Source organism: Malaclemys terrapin, chromosome 1 (genome assembly GCF_027887155.1).
Source record: "Malaclemys terrapin pileata isolate rMalTer1 chromosome 1, rMalTer1.hap1, whole genome shotgun sequence".
Classification (NCBI taxonomy): Eukaryota; Metazoa; Chordata; order Testudines; family Emydidae; genus Malaclemys; species Malaclemys terrapin.
Window position 1 is genome coordinate 20,975,245 of NC_071505.1, and position 20,897 is coordinate 20,996,141.

The following is a 20,897-nucleotide window of genomic DNA, read 5'->3' on the forward strand; positions in this document are numbered from 1 at the left end:
CACAAAAATAACATATCCTTGCTCTTCGTTGCCCAGGCTGAAAGTAGATTTGCTCTAACCTTGCCTGCATGCTTCACTTCTGGTGGTGTACTTCTGTTTTGTTTTGTTAAGTTCTGCTTTTGTATGGTAATGTTAATGTAATTGTGCTTATTTAGTCTGGTTGTGTGCACGTCTGAATGGGTAAATAGAAGAACAAACTTAATAGAAAGTTTGATTCTTCTTCACACACACAAAATAAATAAATAACCAAGCAAATGACAACCTAGAGGAAGGGAAACCTTATGGAGCCCAAATACCTGAGAAATAAAACACATTCTTCAGGGAAAAAAACCCCACAGTGGGAGAAAAGATGGTTTTTTGGTTAAGTTGTTGGACTAGGAGTTAATATTTCTATTCCAATCTCTAGTACAGATTTCCTTTGTGACCTTGGCAAGTCTCACCATCTATGTTCACATACTTCAGTTTTCTCATCTGCAAGATGTGGATAATCGTATGTACTTCATAAGGATGCTGGGATAGATAAAGTACAAATGAGTCATGTACTTTGAGACCCTAAACCAAACAGCAAGATGCATTTAATGCATATTTTTGTTGAATGAATTTCACTGTTTTTGTTTTAAAGCAGTCATCTAACCTCTGGGACTCCTTAACTAAGACTAGCCCGGGTTATCATTTGAGAGAAATAGTTTGTTAATTTGATGTGATGTGATTTTTTTTTTTTTTACCATTTTCTTTTCTTCTCTGTCTCTTTGCGTATTGGAATGGGATACAAACTTCACAATGCCACTTCTGCCATGGCAATGCCTTCATGCATGCTGTTTGGGTTTGATCGTGCTATTCATTATCCATTGCATGTAAGGAAATATTTTTTTATTTGCTTTTACATTTTAGCCTTTTGCTATTTGTTGTTGAGTGTGATTTTGTTGGGGAAAAGTTGATGAATAGCAAAAGAGAAACTTGTAATGAATTGCGATATGTGTTTTATTGATGTTGCATTAAAGTTGATTAATTGTATATGTTCTAGATGAATAAGAGCAGACGATTCCTGTGCAATTATAAATACACATTTAGTGTTTAATTGCCTGTATTTAGCCTAGAGTCCTTTGTTCAAACCTGTCCAACTGATACTTTCATTTCAAATATAAAATTTCTTCTGCTTCTCTTCAAGAGAATAACTCTTTCTTACTGAAAGAATGAAAACGCCATCCATCCAATAATTTGCACTTTTGTTTCTCTAGAATGGTAAGGACTGATCTTACAATCTTTTATACCCATGTGAATTCCATTGAACTACAGCACTTGTATAACAGAGAGCTGGGCTATTGGCCCCCAGTACTCCAAAATCATTTAGATGAATACATTTCCTAACAAGACGTATAGGACATGATTCTCCACTCAGACCAATGTAAATTGGAATTAGCTACATTGAAATCAATGGAGAGAAACTGGCATCAGGAGGAGGAGATTCATACCTGCACTATTTAGTAAAATATTCATATACTGTATAATGGCCATGTACATTTAATAGAAAGTCTAATTTTTGTCCTGCTACTATCAATTAGCTGCTGCCAAAATATGAGGGCTACATCTTTTGTTTGTTAGGATAAAAAAGGATATGACCATTGCTTTGAAAGAAGACATTTTAGACTTATTATCAAAATAAATTAGCACAGTTGATCCTGTAGCATCTGGAAGAAGATGCCTCTGTCCCTTTGATTTAACTGCCTAGTAAATTGGAGCCTAGCATATACCAAGCAATAATAAATTTTGCTTAGCTAATTACATCACAAGGAATACTTATGCACTGATTGGTGAAAGCTTGAATCCCCATTTTATATGTAATGTTCCATTTACACAAAGCAAATTCTTTTCCACCGAATCAAAACAAAATACATTGGTGACCTGGTTCCTCTTCTGTACTGAATCAGTCCAGTATCATGTTCGCAGGGTTTAAAAAATATGCCCCATAATCCTTTTTTCTTAAAAGCCTAAACTACATATGTGCCTTACATAACTACTGAGTAACCAGGATTTTGCTGGGAGCTTTTACTCCAGGACTAGGGATAGTTAGAAACAGATGGTTGTAAAATTATAGATATTAAGGGCTTGTGACTTGTTCAGACACATTTCCCCCCACCCTGTACCACTTGATACATTAACAATCCTACATAAAGCCTTAATCCAGCAAACATATACAGTCACAGTTAACTTCACACATGTGCATCAAGGATGGTCCAGTGGCTAGGATAGTAGCCTGGGACTTGGGAAACCTGGTTTTAATTCTCTCTTTTTCCGAAGACTTCCTCTTTGGGCAAGTTACTTAACCTCTCTATGCCTCAGTTTCCATCTGTGGAATGGGGATAATAGTACTTCCCTACCTCAGAGGGGTGTCTTGAGGATAAATGCATTAAAGATTATGAGGCGCAAAATGAACATCTTGAGCCTCACTTAGAATGAAGTCACCTATGTGATCTGTGAATCACACATGTGATGCACATTGGCTGCAGCGTGACTGATTTTCTGTCAGAACCCACTCTGCACACACAACTCCCTTTAGCTATTCCCTTTATTGTGTCACCTCTGTGTAAAAAAAATCCAGTGGAAAATTCACTAAGTGCTGCTGAAGCAAAGGGTTTCAGTGCAACACAGTGACCTTCAGTTTTAAAGGACACTTATGCACTGCTATTGAAGTAGCATACAGCAGTGGTTTTCAAACTTTTTTTTTCTGGGGACGCAGTTGAAGAAAATTGTTGATGCCCACGACCCAACGGAGCTGGGAATGAGGGGTTTGGGGTTTGGAGGGGCTCAGGACTGGGGCAGAGGGTTGATGTGCTGGGGTGACAGCTGCGGGGTGGGGCCAGGAATGAGGGGCTCAGGGCTGAGGGTGCAGGCTCTATGGTGGGGCCGGGGATGAGGGGTTTAGGGTGCAGGAGGGGGCTCTCTGTTTTGTGGGGCTCAGGGCTGGAGCAGGGGAGTGGGATGCGGACTTACCTCCAGCGGCTCCCGGTCAGCGGCACAGCCGGCCTGCAGAGGCAGGCTTCCCACCTGTCCTGGCACTGGAGTCCATGCCACACCCTGGAAGCGGACAGCAGCAGGTCTGGCTCCTAGGTGGAGGTGCCGAAGCTGCTCGGTGCAGCTCTCGCTTACAGGCACCGTCCCACCCCAGCGCCCATTGGCCATGAACTCAGGGCGGAGGCAGGGGGCAGTGCGCGGAGCCCCGTTGCCCTGCTGCCTAGAAGCCGGACCCACTGCTGGCCGCTTCTGGGGTGCAACACGGTGTCGGAGCAAGTAGGCACTAGCCTGCCCTAGCTGGGCAGCACTGCCAACGGGACTTTTAACATACCGGTCACTGGTGCTGACCAGAGCCGCTGGGTTGCTGAGCAAGGCAACCCAGTTCCTTACATGGCGCGACCCAGTCCTGGGTCGCGACCTGAACTTTGAAAAACACTGGCATACAGAACATGAAATATGGAAGACATGTTTCTGCAAGTCACGACAGTTTCCATTTTAGTTCTTTGCTCGTTTAGATCCTGGTTCAGCAAGATACTGAAGTACATTGAAGTCAGTAGGACTGATTGTGTGATTAAAGTTATATATGTGCTAACTACCTTGCTTTATCAAAGCTTCATTTTTACAAATTACCATATGTCAGACTTTTTGTTTGAGGCAACTATATGTTCCATGATCACGTTTCCATAAGAGGTTCTTTTCCTCTGACCTTATCCTTTTGTCATTCCTTTCTCTTGTACTTGCTGTCCCTTTCATCTTCACCCACAACCAACTCATGCCATTGCCATCAGTCTGCTGTAGGGTTCATTATAGTGGAGTGCAGGTGTTGATATTACCAGTTGCCCAGAAGACTTTCTCACTATCTGTCTCCCCTTTCTTTTTAGTGGCAGGAAACTTAAGGAACGACTCTTTGTCTGACAGGTCACCCTGTTATCATGCTTACAATTAGCAGAGGAAGCAGCCTTCAGCCATTAACACTGTGTGACCAACTGTAGGCAGGCACTAGTTTTTAGGGTTAATTCAGTTATCACTCACCTGATTACCTCTCTCTTTTTAAAATCCATTTTAAGTGAAATAGCACTGTTAACAATCCACTATGCTATATCTGATTAAAAGATAGAATGGTAAGTAATCCTATTTAAACAATTTTTTTTTATTTAAGGGAGGGTTTGAATGATTTCCAGTGACCTATTCATAACATCGAGTGAGAGATCTTTATTATTTGATTTGTTTAATATCTTCTGCTTCAGAATCCTAAATCTCAGGAGCCCGTTACACTGGATTTTCTGGATGCTGAGCTAGAAAATGATATTAAAGTTGAGGTAAGAAGCACTAGTAATGTAGTGCCTGCTTTGATGTATATATTCTTCACTGTTCTGGGTAATAGCTGAAATATAACAACTGCTGCACATTCCTCCAATTTCCTTAACCTCTTGTTCTTCTAAATGACAGATGGACTTCAGATTTTAATTGCTCTTAAAATTCAGGTTTAGTTAATAGTTTCTGAAATTTATTTTGAATCTATGTATTTTCTTCTTTTATGCACCGGCACATTTAAAAACCCCTGTCATTTGAAAGATTATATTTTTAAGATTAAGATTCCCGATTATTCTCTCTATATAATGGGGAGTGCCATCAGGAATGGTAGAATCATTCAAAACAGTACACTTTTTTAAGAGTGCCTAGTGTGAACAATGCATGACCCACTTTATCATGTGAGCAGATAAGCTCTGTTTATGACATTTCTGAAGCATGCTAATGAACTGCAGAACATTTTTAAACAAAAATTCTTTCCCTCCATTTTACTAATGCAAAATTATTATTATGACTCAACAATCAATTTTAAAGCATTGAAAAATAAGCAAAGTGTTCACAACAAACCCAAATCCTCCAAAACAAAAAAACAAACAAACGAACAAAAAACCTTAAATAAGACTTGCCTATCTTATGGTATCATTATAAACTCAAATTCCAGGCAAGATTTGTTAAAGATTCATACTTCTTTTGGACAAACTTGACCCAAATTATTGTTTCACAACCTCTATAATTCAGGTTTCAGTATAATGCCAGCTGAAAGTTGGTGGTTCCAATTAAGTACTGCATTGGACCCAAAACTCAAAGCAAAACTTGGGGAGGGTTAATCCACACAGACTGAAACAAAAAGTTTGTACGCACCCATTTTAAGACACACTGTCGCTGACTTTCAAATAGCTATCATGAAAATAACTACAGCTGTTAGGCAAATTGCATTAGTTCTGCATCAAAATTCCCATTGACTTCACTGGGAGTTTTGGGTTTGCAAAGAATGCAGGAATTAATACTCATCATGTTCACTGAGCCCAGTCATGCAACCATTACTCATACAAGTAGTCCTTACTGTCATGAGGAGTCTTACTAGTGTCAATAATATTGCTCAACAAGAGTATAAAATACAGGATTGGGCTCTCTTTATTAGGGATAAGATAAGTAGGCTTGTATGGGCTATTATTTTCAAATGTGTCAATATGATAGTATTGCTCATAAGATGCAAAGGATCTTGGAAAACATTAATCATGTTGTACGTCACTCCTAGATTCTGATTTTCCTTTTGTCTCTTCCCCCTACCCTCTTCTTCCTTTTTTATTTTATTTTTGTTTGCTTTTTTTGTTTTTTGTTTTTTTTTCATCTACTTGTATATAGATTCGGAAAAAAATGATAGATGGAGAAAGTGGGGAAAGAACATTTAAAACATTGGTCAAGTCTCAAGATGAGGTAAGACTGGAACATAGGCTGTCCTACTTTCAGAAAAGAACATTGCAAAATGATGACAAGAAACTCTATATTTTTAAGAAACTTTTAGATTATAAGAAACTTTTATATTTAAAAGCTAACATTCTACTTTTCCAGTGTTCTACAATAGCCTCGTGGACAGGGCCGGCTCTAGGTTTTTTGCCGCCCCAAGCAAAAAAAAAAACCTCCGAGAGCGCAACTGCTGAAGCAAAAGGAAAAAAAAACCTCCCAGAATGCCACCCTGGAATTGTGCCACCCCAAGCACATGCCTGGTTTGCTGGTGCCTAGAGCTGGTCCTGCTCGTGGATTATTCCTGTACAAATATTTTCCTTCCCCCGCCCTCCCCGCCCCCGAGTTGCCAACCTTCCTGGCTTGTACTAAGGGAAAGCACACATTTCTTAAGAACAAGGGTATTTTGTTTCTCTCTTTCTTTGGTGCTTCATAATCATACAAGTGTTTATAAGGCCCTGAATTCTGTTGTCAAGGATTTAGCAGAGAGTTGTCATACTTCTTTACATGAATCCCTTAGCAAAGTCTTAAACGGTATAGGAATATGTTGCTTTGTAAAGCATTATATTCTGGTTGGATATGAAGAAAGTGGTGGGGGGAAAATAATTATACAATGTACAGTTCCTGGATTAGGATTCATTACAATAAGCAAATGAATCATCCAAACAGTTACAGTGATAGTATAGATTAAAATTTACTTGGTGTGCTTATGGGATAAAGTGGGTTTCTAAACACCCTGTCTTGGTTGTTAAATTTTATTTTCCCAAGAAGTTAGACCTAGAAAGCTTGGTCTTCAACCCTGACAAGTTTTGCAGTAACACAAAGCTGCTTTAAAGCTGAATGATCTGGCAGCCCCCAGGAATAGGGGAATCCATAGATGGTGTAGGTCTGCCATAAGTCTGTGCCACATCACTTAAGGCCCCAGGATCTGGTGTATATCAGTGGGAGGAGTAACAACCGGAGTACAGTAGGCTGCACTCTGTTGATTCCTACCTGCCACAACAGCTCTTTGGGGTTGTATTGTAAATAGTAGGAGCAGCTTGAAGAGGCTTGAATTGACCTGTTGTGGCCCCAGAGATGAGGGGAGATGTAAAAATTTAATAGGAAAAATATAAATGTATAAAAAACAAAAAAAGTACATAAATCATCATTTATATATATAAATATAAACAAACCATAAAGTAGTAAACGGAATTGTTCATATGTATGCATCACTGATAGCAGCAACCTTTGCGCTGTAACTCTTGTTGCCCTTCCCCCACCAACAGCCTACATTCTTCTGTCTCCAACTCTTACGTTATGTCCAGGGGCAGCTCTATGTATTTTGCCACTCCAAACACGGCAGTCAGACAGCCTTCAGTGGCATGCCTGTGGGAGGCCCGCTGGTAACGTGGATTCGGCGGCATGCCTGCGGGAGGTCCGCCGGTCCCGCTCCTTCAGCGTACCCGCCGCCGAATTGCCGCCAAAACCGCAGGACCGGCGGACCTCCTGCAGGCATGCCGCCGAAGGCAGCCTGACTTCCTCCCTCATGGCGACTGGCACGCCGCCCCCCGCGGCTTGCCGTTCCAGGCACACGCTTGCTGCGCTGGTGCCTGGAGCCGCCCCCGATTATGTCTGAACTGAAATGGTAAGAGAATTTGGGCCTGAGCCTACTCTTACATTGGTGTAATGCCGGAGTAACCCCACTGAAGTCAATTGAGTTAAATTTAGTTTCCCAACTTTCTGATTGCAGAAAACTGAACACCCCTTCTCTATGGCCCCGCCTCCAATTCCCATCTCCCCTCCCTCCCTCACTATTCCTCACCCTCACTCACTTGCTCATTTTCACCAGCTGGGGGAAAGGGGTGGGGTGTGGAAGGGGCTGAGGGCCCTGGCTGGTGGTACGGGCTCTGGGGTGGGGCAGAGGATTGGGGTGCGGGAGGGAGTGAGGGTTCCAGCTGGGGGTGTGGGCTCTGGGATGGGGCCAGGAATGAGGGTTTTGGGATGCAGGAGGAGGTTCCTGGATGGAGGGTGGGGCTGAGGGGTTCGGAGTGCGGGAGGGGGTGTGGGCTCTGGGAGGGAGTTAGTGTGAGGGAGGGGGCTCAGGGCTGGGGCAGAGGGTTGGGGCATAGAAGGGGGTTTTGATGTGGGCTCCGAGCAGCACTTTCCTTCGGTGGCTCCCGGAAGCAGCTGGCATGTTTCTGCGGCCCCTAGGGGGAGGCGTAGCCAGGCGGATCTGCATGCTGCCCATGCCCACAGGCCCCGTTCCTGCAGCTCCCATTGGCCACGGTCCCTGGCCAGTGGGAGCTGCAGAACCAGCGTTTGGGCTGGGGGCAGCACGCGGAGCCTCCCTGGCCGCTCATGCGCTTAGGGACTGCAGGGACATGACAGCCACTTCTGCGAGCCTCACAGAGCCAGGGTACACAGGGAGCCTGCCTGCCTTAGCCACACTGCACTGCTGACTAGACTTTTAACGGCCCAATCAGCAGTGCTGACCGGAGCTGCCAGTGTCCCTTTTCGACCGGGCATTCCGATCGAAAACTGGATGCCTGATAACCCTAGTTAAACTGGTGTGAGGTCAGAGTCAGGTCCCACTTATTTCATTTGCCTGTGAAGTATGTATTGCACTATAAAATTATGATAATAATCATAGCATTCTCACTCTCGTCGCATTTAGGTTATTTTATTTGTAACAAAAGAATCTGCAATAACAATGCAATATGAGCAGATGCAAGACTTTTTCATGAGGATGACAGTTTGATAAAATGAGGGAAAGACAGAAAATTATGCAAATGGGCATGTTACGTTGTTTTCCTTCTGTAAATTCTTGAAATCCTGGAAAACGTGAGATTCATAGATTCATAGATTATAGGACTGGAAGGGACCTCGAGAGGTCATCGAGTCCAGTCCCCTGCCCGCATGGCAGGACCAAATACTGTCTAGACCATCCCTGATAGACATTTATCTAACCTACTCTTAAATATCTCCAGAGACGGAGATTCCACATCCTCCCTAGGCAATTTGTTCCAGTGTTTAACCACCCTGACAGTTAGGAACTTTTTCCTAATCTCCAACCTAGACCTCCCTTGCTGCAGTTTAAACCCATTGTTTCTGGTTCTATCCTTAGAGGCTAAGGTGAACAAGTTCTCTCCCTCCTACTTATGACACCCTTTTAGATACCTGAAAACTGCTATCATGTCCCCTCTCAGTCTTCTCTTTTCCACTGGTGAGGACCAGTGTTTAAATCAGTCTCCCTTGTAGGACCAGCACTTACTCCACCTATTAGTTTGGCATGATAAGAGGATCATGTTACACGTGATGAATTAATCTTCAACAATATCTCCAATGTTATGCACAATCAGACTTTTCTTTAACATTAAGCATATGTGTCTTATATTTCCAAGTTCTTTTTTACCTGCACACATATCCATGGCAACTACAATAATAAAATCCCTCCCTCCATTAACGTCTGAGATACCCATTGTCTATCCCACAACATGTGAGAGTCCTGGCAGAGTGCAGAATTCTGTTCTAATCTGATCTCATCTCTCAGGAGCTCTTTAATGAACTTAAAATCAAAAAGGAACCCTACAAAAAATGGAAACCTGGACAAAAGAATAGCACAAGCATGTAGGGACAAAATCTGAAGGTACATCTACACAACTATTATACACCCACGGGTGGTCTGGGTCAGCTGACTCAGTTTCTGGGGCTGTAAAATTACTGGGTAGATGTTTGTATTCAGGCTGGAGCCTGAACTCTGGGACCCTGTTAGTGTAGAAGGTCCTACAACCCAGGCTCCAGTCTGAGCCTGAATGTCTATACAGCAATTTTTAGCCCCACAGCTCGAGCCCACTGATCTGCCCAGCTGCGGCTGTGTCATGGGTCTTTTATTCCAGTGTAGAAGAACCCAGAAAGGCTAAGGAACAAAATTAATTACATCTAGCAAGAGACATAAAAGACAACACGAAGACATTCTTTAAATATATACATACATACATATATGCATCCTTTAAAAAGAAGGAGCAAGGGAAAGGTGAAGGAAAGTGCATGACTTCTACTTAGTGGGGAAGGAGAGCTAATAATGGATGACATCAAGAAGGCTGTGGTGTTTAATGTCTGTTTAGTTTCAATCTTTACTAAAAAGATAAATTTTGAACAGATACTTAAAACAAATAATATTAGCAACAAGGGGGAAGGAATGCTAGCCAAAATAGGGAAAGAACAAGTTAAAGAATGTTAAGATCAATGCATTCAAGTTGCAGAACCTCACTAGGTTCTTTCTCACCCTACATTTCTTAATATATTGGATTTATATCTCTCTATTTATTTTCAGAATATATGCAGTGTGTATAGCTGCAATGCAAGCTCTCCTACACTGTTCTGTCAAAATGCCAGAATACTGGCCTGTAGGGGGAATCATAGAAGATTAGAGTTGGAAGAGACCTCAGGAGGTCATCTAGTCCAACCCCCTGCTCATAGCAAGACCAACCCCAACTAAATCATCCCAGCCAGGGCTTAGTCATGCCGGACCTTAAAATCCTCTAAGGATGGAGATTCCATCACCTCCCTAGGTAACCCATTCCAGTGCTTCACCACCCAACTAGTGAAATAGCTTTTTTCTAATAGCCAACCTAGACCTCCCCCACTATAACTTGAGACCGTGGCTCCTTGTTCTGTTATCTGCCACCACTGAGAACAGCCTAGCTCCATCCTCTTTGGAACCCCCCTTCAAGCAGTTGAAAGTTGTTCAGTTTCCATGCCCAATTAATCCTTGGCTATCTGCTGATATCCTGAACAAAGGTGCCCATATGATGCCAAATGTATATAATAGTACCTTTTGTGATCTGGACACCTGTCCACTAGAAAGTAGACTGAAATCTCCAATACATTTCACAAAGTTCATTGAACAGCCCTTGTATGACAGTGACAGAAGTACTACTGACCTTATCCAGGTTACAGCTAGAGACCCAGTAGTGATTGGTTTCCATTACCCATCCTCTGAGTCCCATGTGGGACATGGTGAGAATATTACATACTCATAGTCATCTTGGCATAGGGAAATTCCTTGTGTCCTTAAAAAGCAACAGAGGGTCCTGTGGCACCTGATACTTGTGTCCTTAATCTTTCATGAAGTCACAAATGCAAGAGAAAGATAAGGTGCATTTGCTGCTTTTTTTAAGTGGATGGGCAGTGTGACAATCAATAGTAAATAAACATGGGTGAGATCTGTGCTGAATAAGTTCACCCATCTATAAGTCTTAAGTCAAAAATATCTCCAAGCATTTCAAGCATCTTCTTTGTGGCAAAATGGCTCTTAGATTGTTTACACCTGCCCTGCTGTGCTGAGAAATAACAAGAGAAGAGAGATTTATTTAAGTTATAAAAGTCAAAACGGAACCAAAACCACCTTTTTTTCATAATCATGTTAATTTTTGTGTTTTTATTTTTGCACAGGGACAGAAATAACATGTACTGTAGCACATATGAACAGTATTAGTAATGTTGTGATGCAGCAGCTGCACAGATTTTATTGCAGACATCCTCATAAATCTTTGTCTCCGACTATAAAGCAGTAATATGCTACAGCTGGCATATACTTATAATTTTTAATGTGGAAAAATGAGTAAAACTGCTCCAGCGGGGTGCATTAATGATGATTAAATCTTCTACGGGAAGTCAGGGGACCTTTTAAACTGTCTGTCGTGTCATCTTTCATTCCAGAAGCAAGTGAATTGAAAAGCTAACTTTAATCTCATACTTCACGAAAACACTCATGCTCATGCTTAACTTTCCACAAATGAGTTGTCCTATTCACTGTAATGGGACGTCTCATGTACATAAAGTTAAGCAAATACATAAGTGTGTGCATGACCAGAGCCATAGAGTATTTATCCCTGTATATACAACGTCCCAGAGACACAGACAAGCAGATATTAGTATATGTAAGTATGTACAGGCATAGTGGTTTGTTATTATAGGGTTGCTTATAAATGCTTTGCTGCTGTCACTAATTTTTTGTTTAGATACAAGATCACTGGGCCATTCTTATGGGGGGGAGACTCTTTCCTGTATTTAAAATAAACAATAAACAAGAAAAAGAACTAATCTGACAAATAGACACTAAGGGTAAATGGACGGGCCAAATTTATGGTTCGTTATACTTGACACAGCACTTCTAAAATTCTTTATTAGATTTAAAGAATGCAGATGACTCTGTAACATCTGTTCTAAATGTGGAAATTGGTGAAGAAATGTAATTGCAAAGCAGGTCACATTTTAATGAAAGGAGCAAAAGAATTCCAACAGCTTGTTTGTTATTGAGTTTTACATTCCTTTCACCTCAATAATAAACCAAAACCTGGCATTTACTGAGCCTCCAGTGGCAATGATATACTTGTTTATCAAAATTGCTTTCCAGAGGTATATTGACAAAGGAAATCGAACATATACATGGACCGCTGTGAATGGCACAGATTACAGGTAATGAATCTGTTTTTAAATAGAAAGTGTTGGTTTGATTGTTTTGATGAATAATTTTATTCTTATTAGTTATAACACTAAAAAGCCTAGGAACTGACTGTCTCTGTCCAAAAGAATGGAGAGACAAACATTGGTGCAGTGCATCTTCCTTGAGGATTTCCCTCTGCTCACCACCTAATGAGATAAGGTCCAGTCCTGCAGGCCTTAAAAAACAAAAACAAAAACAACCCACTCCCATTGCCCATGAGTGTTTTGCTGAAGGAAGCGTACAGAGTCAAGTGCTCAATCTTTTGTGGCGCTTTCTAAACAACTCACATACTAGCAAAGTTTCACCATACTTACTAAGAAGATTGTGTGGTTCATGGTATAAATATTAAGTGGACCTTATCTTTTCAGAGATTTCATAAATTCTGCAAGACTCTTAAAATCTTTGTAGTGTTTGATTTGTAACTGTGTATTTGGTTGTGGTCCTCTCCCTCAGCTCCTCTTCTAATCCCACCTTTTCTTGCAGTCTCTCCAACAATAATTTCCATTCCCACACTGGCCTTTGCAAGTAAAATTTAAAAAAATAAAATAAAAAAGGAAGCACTAATGTTTCATGCCTTTACAAAACCAGCAATATCTCAATGTTATTTTGTGTAAACCTCCTTCTCAATCTTATATTCATTATTTGTCATGTCATGTCATGTCATATCTAACCTACCGTGTCCGATTTTGGCAAGCAAGTTCTGTGGTATTATCACTCTAATGTGCAGTTGCATTTAAGAGGCCATATACAAATGTTAAATAACAATTATATTATTTTGTATATAAAATTGTATGGCTATAGATAACAGCAGAGAAGGATAACACTCTTTGGAAAAGGTGCACCACACTCTCTCACAATTAGCCTGAAATGCATGATTTCAAACACTATAGTTACACATCGCTGTGACACTGGAAGGGATGCGACATCCCCTTCCTAAAGTATTTGGGCTGAACTTGGTCCAAGAAAGTTATCAGACTTTAGTTTCAAAGCTGAATACTTTTAAGATTACCAACATTGGGCCCAAATTCTATGAAGTTCTGAATGTCCAAGTTAGGGCACTCAGGACCTTTCAGGACTGGACAAATCGTCACAAAGCAGAATCACCGTCAGTGTAGTGTTTTGCCTATGTAGTGTGAAACTGGAAACAACATTGAAAGGATTATTTTATTTTAATAAAAATATGTAATATTGGGAGTTTTACCCACAATAATAATAGTTGCATTACTATGATGTCTAGAGACCAAGTTGGGGTAGTAGGCACTGTGCAAATATATAATGAATGACAGTCTCTGACCAAAATATTTTACAAAACAAACAAACAAAATATCCACCCCATGAACCTAGCTGTTGTGAATTAAAACAAAGAGCTGGCTTGATCTATACAATTCAGAACCTTGTTTTTCTGTTGTTACCCCCATTTTTATTTTCTGAAGTAAAGCAGGGTATTTTTCATCCTATCGTGCTATCTAGTACGCAGTACAGATGCTTATTTGATTTCTATGTGTTCTCACTTCATACCAAATTCCTCTCATAGCTGTTTTTCATAGGCTGAGAGACAGCAGTTAATCTCCTGGGTTCACATTGCCGCAGTCCCATTAAACATAAAATTATAGATTTTAATTAGTAGTTTCTGTTAGCAATAACTGTTAATGGCAGGTAAACCTCTCCTGATTTCCCTCGAGGGGAACTGATAGAAGGCTATCACTAAATAATCAGGAATCTCACTTCTGTGATGTTTAAATGGCAAATGCATTATTAAAGGTAATCTTGCTTATGGCCCAGTTGTACAACTTCTTTTAATGTTAATTTCTGCAGCCATCCATTAGAAACCAGTGGTAAAATGCACTTTTAGGTTAATGAAAATTGAGTGCAAACATTAAGGATGTGGGATGAAGTAGATATGTCTCTGATGGGAATTTATACCTGTTGCCTTTAACATCCTTTTTTAAAAGTTCTGCTCTCAGATGCATGCATTGATTTTTAGTGGCAAAACCAAAAGGCAGAATCATTTCTAAACAACAATGGATATTGAAATCAAAGGAGCTACATTATAAAATATATTGTACTCTTAAGGCACTCTTATATAATCCAGTTCAAAGAATTATTTTGTCCAGAAGTAACTGCATTACTTTAAGAAGATATTCTGTCTCTCAGAGATAATGTAAATTCAAGAACTACAAGTTTGTTGTAGTTACATATCAGTAGCTGTCTTATTTCTAAAAGGGGACTCGGTCATCATCATACTCTTTTCATAGCAGTTCAGAATTAGGTGTGGTTTTTTTTCAGCTGTTCTTTAAGCCTAACTTTCAATGGTTATAGCCATAAAAATTATGACTGGCCTATGAATTTTATGATGGGTGCAGATCCTGGAATGCCTCCCACTTTACTTCAGGCCCCTATTACATGTAGTTAATTTCAACCCCATTGAGGTGCCTAAAGTTAGCACTATGGCAGTGTGGGACTGTATATAATAATCAAATCATCTCATCTCACAATAATTTTCATCCCCAACTTGTTAATTGTTTTCAAAGACACATCAAAGCTGACTTGAGAAAACTGCTTTAAAACTTCTAAGTTTTCTCCACTGAGCTAAATGTGTCTTTATGTCTTTGTTTATGCCTTTGTTATTTCTGTTGCAGTTTGGCCTTGGTATTACCATCCTACAGCTTTTACTACATTAAAGCCAAAATAGAAGAACCAATAACTCAGGCCAGATGTAAGTACTTTGAAGGTTCTCTGGGTTCCGACCTACTTCTGACACACACACATTTTAAAAATTTAATTTTGAAATTCATAGTGTGTGGAGTTCCCTAATGTTATCATAATGTACCCAAAATCTACAGCAATGATTCTAACCCATTGTAAACATTCAAGGTACAAGAAATATTCTACATAGCTAGAATATGTGCAGGTACCCCAACTTTGCTCCTTCCCTTTTGCTATGTACCTATAGAATCATTGCTTTGTGTATCCTCTGTTGGTGTCGTTTTAAGGGTCTGCTAGCTGACATTTAAATATTCCACCTGTTAAATATTAATATATAGGCTATAGAGCAAAGCTTCTTTTCACAGTTTGCAGTAATTACAGTGCTGTATAAAGCAATTTCTCATGCTGCTCTTATAAATATAGTAATATTAGGGGCTATTTAGTTTTGGCTTACAGTTAAGCTTTTATGTTGCACTTTGTAAATAGTTTCAGTGGATGTCTATAGAATCTGATTTGAATGACACTCATTTTAAGCCACTTCCAGGTTCTATAAAACTGACTGGAAAGAATATGTATGATGTATTTCCAGCTATAAAGTTTTGTTTATTTTGTTTGACCATAGTTGAGCCAGTAAATGAAGCATGAGCCATCAGATCCTTTTAACTTTATCCAAGTGTTAATCCAAACCTGAATGAATTCCATTTTTGCATTTAGAAATATATGTGTGTAAAAACTTACTTACAAGGACAAAACATTTTCCACATTTGTTACAAGTCTCCTTGTCAGTCATAGCTGCTATTATCTCAGAGAAGACGTGGTTAGAAGTTGTTTAATTGACAACCATGCCATCTATCATCATATGCAGGGTAGGAGATAACATGATAAGCTTTTACCAACCAGTCATTTTGTATGATTTATTTCTTAACTTTATCAAATAGGAACTAGTGATTAAAGTATTAACGAGTGAAAAAAGTGGTTCTATTTATGGACTAGATCTATTGATGTCGCACCGGCATCAATATACCCTGCAAAATAGGCCCTTGAAATAGCCACAGTATTTAGAGGTTACCTCAGAAATAATAAACAAGGACATACACTCAGTCTTCAAAGATGTTTGTCTTTTTCCCAGACTACAGCTGTGCATAAATTGAACCTATGATCTATTCACAATATTTTTATTCAAGGGGTGGTTGAATAAAATATTGGTTTGTGACCCCTTTTGCTTTACCCTGTTTTTTTCTGTTTCCCTGCTTTCTCTTTCTGATGGATTTTCACAGTCAAAAAGGGCAAGTATATTCTTGTTGCTCAATTTCCTTCTGTTTACTGCAGTTGATATTTTCCACTTATATTTCCATTCCTACTGGACATTCTCCTTTGTATTCTTCATTTCTGGACTTCTCCCATGATCATTGGGTACCATAGCAACAGCAACGGGGAGGGGACTCTATAAAATGTTTTTGTGTTTTCATGCACATTTCAATTTGTTGCTAATCTCTAATCCCTGTTTGTCTGATCCTGTCCACCTGTTGGTTCATGCTGATGCTCGGATATATCATTCCTTTTTTTCAGACCACTCTTTTCAATAACATTGAAAGGGACTTGTTGTAAAAGTGATGCTTTATACCTTTATTCATGAAAATATTAGAGATAAACGTTTTCCTTGATGTTCTCAATCCTAAACATTCCAAGTATTTTGAATGATCACATTGTAATGATAATGGAAATGTCACATATACTTTGGATCATCATATTGTCATGATAATGAAACAATGACTCAGACTTAACTTGCTTCTATTGTTCTGTTATTGCTTGATGTATTGCTGTATAATAATCAGATCATTTCTTCCTGCAATGTGGAATACTGATGATGGTATAGTACATTTGTTAGAAAAATGTTCTTTAGAGATCACATATTTTAAAATTCACAGATGCATGCAGAAATTATCCAAGTAATTTTACAAAGTTCTGTTTACTTATCTGATATTCAACCTTCATCTTTGTAGATTCAGAAACTCTAAAGATTGATCACTTTGATGAAGCTGGCTATACCTTTATAGCACCAAGGTTGGTCAATTTCCCAGTTCTAAGCATTATACACAGCAGTAAATAAGAAGTCTTGATCAGGTTAGTGACATTTATGAAGCATGGACTTGCCCAATAAAACTTAATTTTGCACATGAAATGTGCTGGGGGAAATTGTTAAGTATAAGAGCAATGGTTAAACTCAGATTTCCAAGTTTAGATATCATTTTTATAGGAAGAATATGGATAACATCTTTTCAGGCTACCTCATCTCATAGTTTATCATATAGCACTCCATACTTTGCAGTGTTATAATATTTGGAAGGATAAAAGAAAAAAGTGCTACCTCCGACTAAGCCTCATTTATTTATTTATTGAAAGATAGTGTGGTCTAGTGAATACAGCGTTGGGATTCAGGAGTTCTTAATTCTATTCCTGGATCCAGATGATATTTGACAAACTGGCTTAACCTATCCATGCCTCAGGTTCCCCACTTGTAAAATCAGTATAATAATACTTATCTCTTTTGTAAAGGCTTTTAAGGTCTAAGGATGAAGAGTATTTCCATAAGAGCTACGATAGCAATTGTTGGGTGTAACGCCATTGACTTCAGTGGAGTAAGGGCATTAGTTTCCTGGGTTTTCCCAAGGAATTCTACTTTCCTAGTCCATTGTATTTGTGCAACAGAAACATATTAGTATAAATACTCTTGCATCCGAAGAAGTGGGCTATAGTCCACGAAAGCTTATGCTCTAATAAATTTGTTAGTCTCTAAGGTGCCACAAGTACTCCTGTTCTTTTTGCGGATACAGACTAACACGGCTGCTACTCTGAAATTCTTGCTTTAGTCAGTCTTTATATCTTAAAAAGACAATGGTGATAAACAATGGAGAAATCATCTATACACAATCAGTCTAGAATGATTCAAACTCATTCTAGCTCAAAAGCTCAAGCTTTTTTAGCACACTAAAGATGTATTCTAAAAGAAATCGCATGTAAAGCAAATAGTTGTGGGGGGTGTTTTTTTTTTTTTTTTGTTGGTTGGGCCCCCCTGCCCCCAAACTCAAAGCAATCTAAAACTGATCAGGAGCATTTAATTTTCTTGGAGAGTCGGAGGCATTGATAATGGGATGTAGCATTGATAAATCATATTTGATCCTGCAACTAATATATGTGGGCAGAACCAGGCACAGAGCCCCATTGAATTGCTGACCATAGGACTGGGGTCTAAATTCTGCCTGGGTTCTTTTTGGTCATGGTGTAATAAGTGAATGGCAGGAACGTGGGTTCTTTCTAAAGAAATGTTTGAACCAACTTTTCCCTTTGCATAGCATATACATTGTATTTTGAAAATGAGCTGCTTCCCTATAGCACTGGTAATTTTATCATTTACTCTCCTATGGAAAATCTAGTGCATATTTTAATATGAAATGAATGCATTTAATGCCGCTTGCTAGCTAATGTTTCCCCTTAAAGTGAACAGTGATTTTTAGCATACTTACTTATGGCTCTGCTTCAGAGAATCACACGAGGTATGTGGTCATACCAAATATGTGTAAATAAACCCACTTTACCCAGGTGAACTTTGTGGGGGGAGGGAGTAGTTAGTCTCTAATTCAGTTTTAATAGTGTACAATCGCCAGTCAAGGGCCTCCAATCTTAAGAGGTCATTTAAACAATAAGATTTCCAGTATATTTTGGCTGAAGATTGCCTCTACTTAACCAATAATTTAGGTTGCTCCCTTGGGTGGGTCACTTAAAACACTTTAGAAGATGGCGAGGAAACTGGTCTCTTCCTATTGAATTCTGCAAAGAGGGTAAACGGAATTTTGCAGAATCCTGTTCCATTGTCTGTTATAATATACTATCACTAATCTGAGGGTCTGCAAAGCTCTGCCTGGCTTGCAGGAAATGCGAGCCATTTCTTATCAGCACCAGTCGCACCTGAAACAAACTAACAAGATTGATGTTTTGTTGTTTTTCAGAGAATACTGTAATGATGTAAAAGTATCATACAACAACACTGAATTTCTTTTAAATTTCAATGAGTTTATTGATCGAAATACCCCAAACAGCCCTTCATGTAAGTATTCTATTCCATTCACTAAAATTATTTTCACAGGGAGATATAAAAATATGAAAACCGCTGCAAGACAATAGCTTTCACTATGCCAGTGTTTTAAGATTGTTTTCTGTATTTATTTGCTTAATGGGATTACATACAGGCCAGAGCATTGAACTTATCAGAGGTTTTATTTATATCCAAGAGAGCACTGGTAAGATTGGTTTGCAGATTGCTGTGACCATCGAGAAATCTCCCTAAATAATATGAAGCAAAATGTATTCAACAACTTACGAACTTCCCTCATGGATTGTTTTCCAGCAGCATCCAAAATGCCAGTCAGTTCCCTTCTACACTTCCTCACTGTTTCTGGTTCACATTTTTGTCAGCCAACACAATGCCACGGGCAGAATTTAAAAGAAAAAAAATCTTTGTCTTCTATCTAATATTTACCGACATCCACAGTCAGTTTCAACACTGGCCTAAGGGTATAAAGACCTTTCAGATAGATCCATTCTGAAGATTGTAGCATATCCCTTCAAATAGTTTGTGAGCCCTCTAGTGGGCCTTTTATTTCAGAAGGCACCAGAAACTAACAGAGCAGGTGTGGAAGCGCACGCTAAGCATTCTATGCTTGCTATCGTTAGTAAACATGGTTATTCAGAACCCAGCTTTGTCCGTGTGTATTCTTCCTATTCTGAATGTTGTGTAGAGAGTAAAGACACAATTATTGTTAGGGTCTGGTGACTTCTACAGCAGAAGACAGGGAGGTCCACTAGAGGGCTCACAGACATATTCCTGTTCACTACAAAAGACATATTCCTTTTATAGTTTTGCTTTATCATTTCCCTTCATGTGCATGGATTCCATTGAATTTTGAAGTCTGGGTACTGGAATGAGTGCTTACAAATGGAACATGCAGTATTCCTGTAAAATAGACAAGACATAGGATGGCAATTTGTTAGATCCTAGCTCAAGAAACCATTCCATGACATTGATGATCTCTCCAATTATCACCCTAGTGCAAATCTTCTTCTGTTAGGGAAAGTTGCTGAGAAAGGTGTGGCAGAGCAGGTCTGGCAGCAGCTGGAGCCCTCAGGTCTACTTGACACCACCACTATGATTCAGAGAATGGAGAGAATACACAGATTATGATATTTAATGCTGTCTCCCTGCTGATGAACATATATCAGACGCCTGAGATATTCATTAAGATCCATCAGCTGTTTTTAGTGCCATTGACAAACCTTCTGATGGAGCCAAGAGCAGATGGCGTCTCTCTTGAGTTGCTCCAATCCTTTCTTTGTCCGGCTATGCTGGAAGAAGGAGAGGAGATGCTGGGTGTGGTCTAATTAGGCCACAATTTTATTCTTAAATGTTTGGGAGTACCTGGCACATAAGTATACAGTGCAGGTAATTCCAAGATCCTTTCACATATACCTGGGGGCTTCTGTCAGCACATTCCCAGCCAATCTGTTGCTGGGACCTCAACATCTATCCCCTCTTGAATGAGGGTTAAGAGGGGATTATAAAAGAGGGGGGCTGGCTCCTGGCTGTACCAGTCATAGGATCTCCAAACTACTCTCTCTCCCTCCCCATTTTCACTCCTTTATAAATCCATTTTATCTGATCCCTGCATGCATTCTTTACGGAGTAGCTCCTGTTTCATGTTTGTCCCAGCTAATCCCCCCCCCACCCCATCCCAGCCCCGAACCAATTGTGGTGAACGTGGAAAAAACTCACTTCACCTTGGCTAGTCTGGCGGTGAGGAAAAATTCCTTCCCAGTCCTGCGAGAAAGGAGCAAATAGCGCAATGCCTACAGCAGATCC

General features: G+C 39.8%; 1 protein-coding gene across 3 annotated transcripts in view; it reads left to right on the forward strand.

Annotated features, from left to right (window-relative positions):
* The window catches only part of CACNA2D1 (calcium voltage-gated channel auxiliary subunit alpha2delta 1), a 671,705-nt gene that overhangs the window by 608,680 nt on the left and 42,128 nt on the right, over positions 1 to 20,897 (forward strand). For 2 of the 3 annotated variants that reach the window (XM_054017298.1, XM_054017306.1), the window contains 6 exons: positions 4,260 to 4,331; positions 5,689 to 5,760; positions 12,188 to 12,249; positions 14,917 to 14,993; positions 16,987 to 17,047; positions 18,991 to 19,088. In XM_054017298.1, coding sequence (XP_053873273.1) covers positions 4,260 to 4,331; positions 5,689 to 5,760; positions 12,188 to 12,249; positions 14,917 to 14,993; positions 16,987 to 17,047; positions 18,991 to 19,088 — 442 coding nt within the window. The remainder of the gene's footprint in view (positions 1 to 4,259; positions 4,332 to 5,688; positions 5,761 to 12,187; positions 12,250 to 14,916; positions 14,994 to 16,986; positions 17,048 to 18,990; positions 19,089 to 20,897) is intronic. The other variant, XM_054017317.1, reaches the window with a different exon arrangement.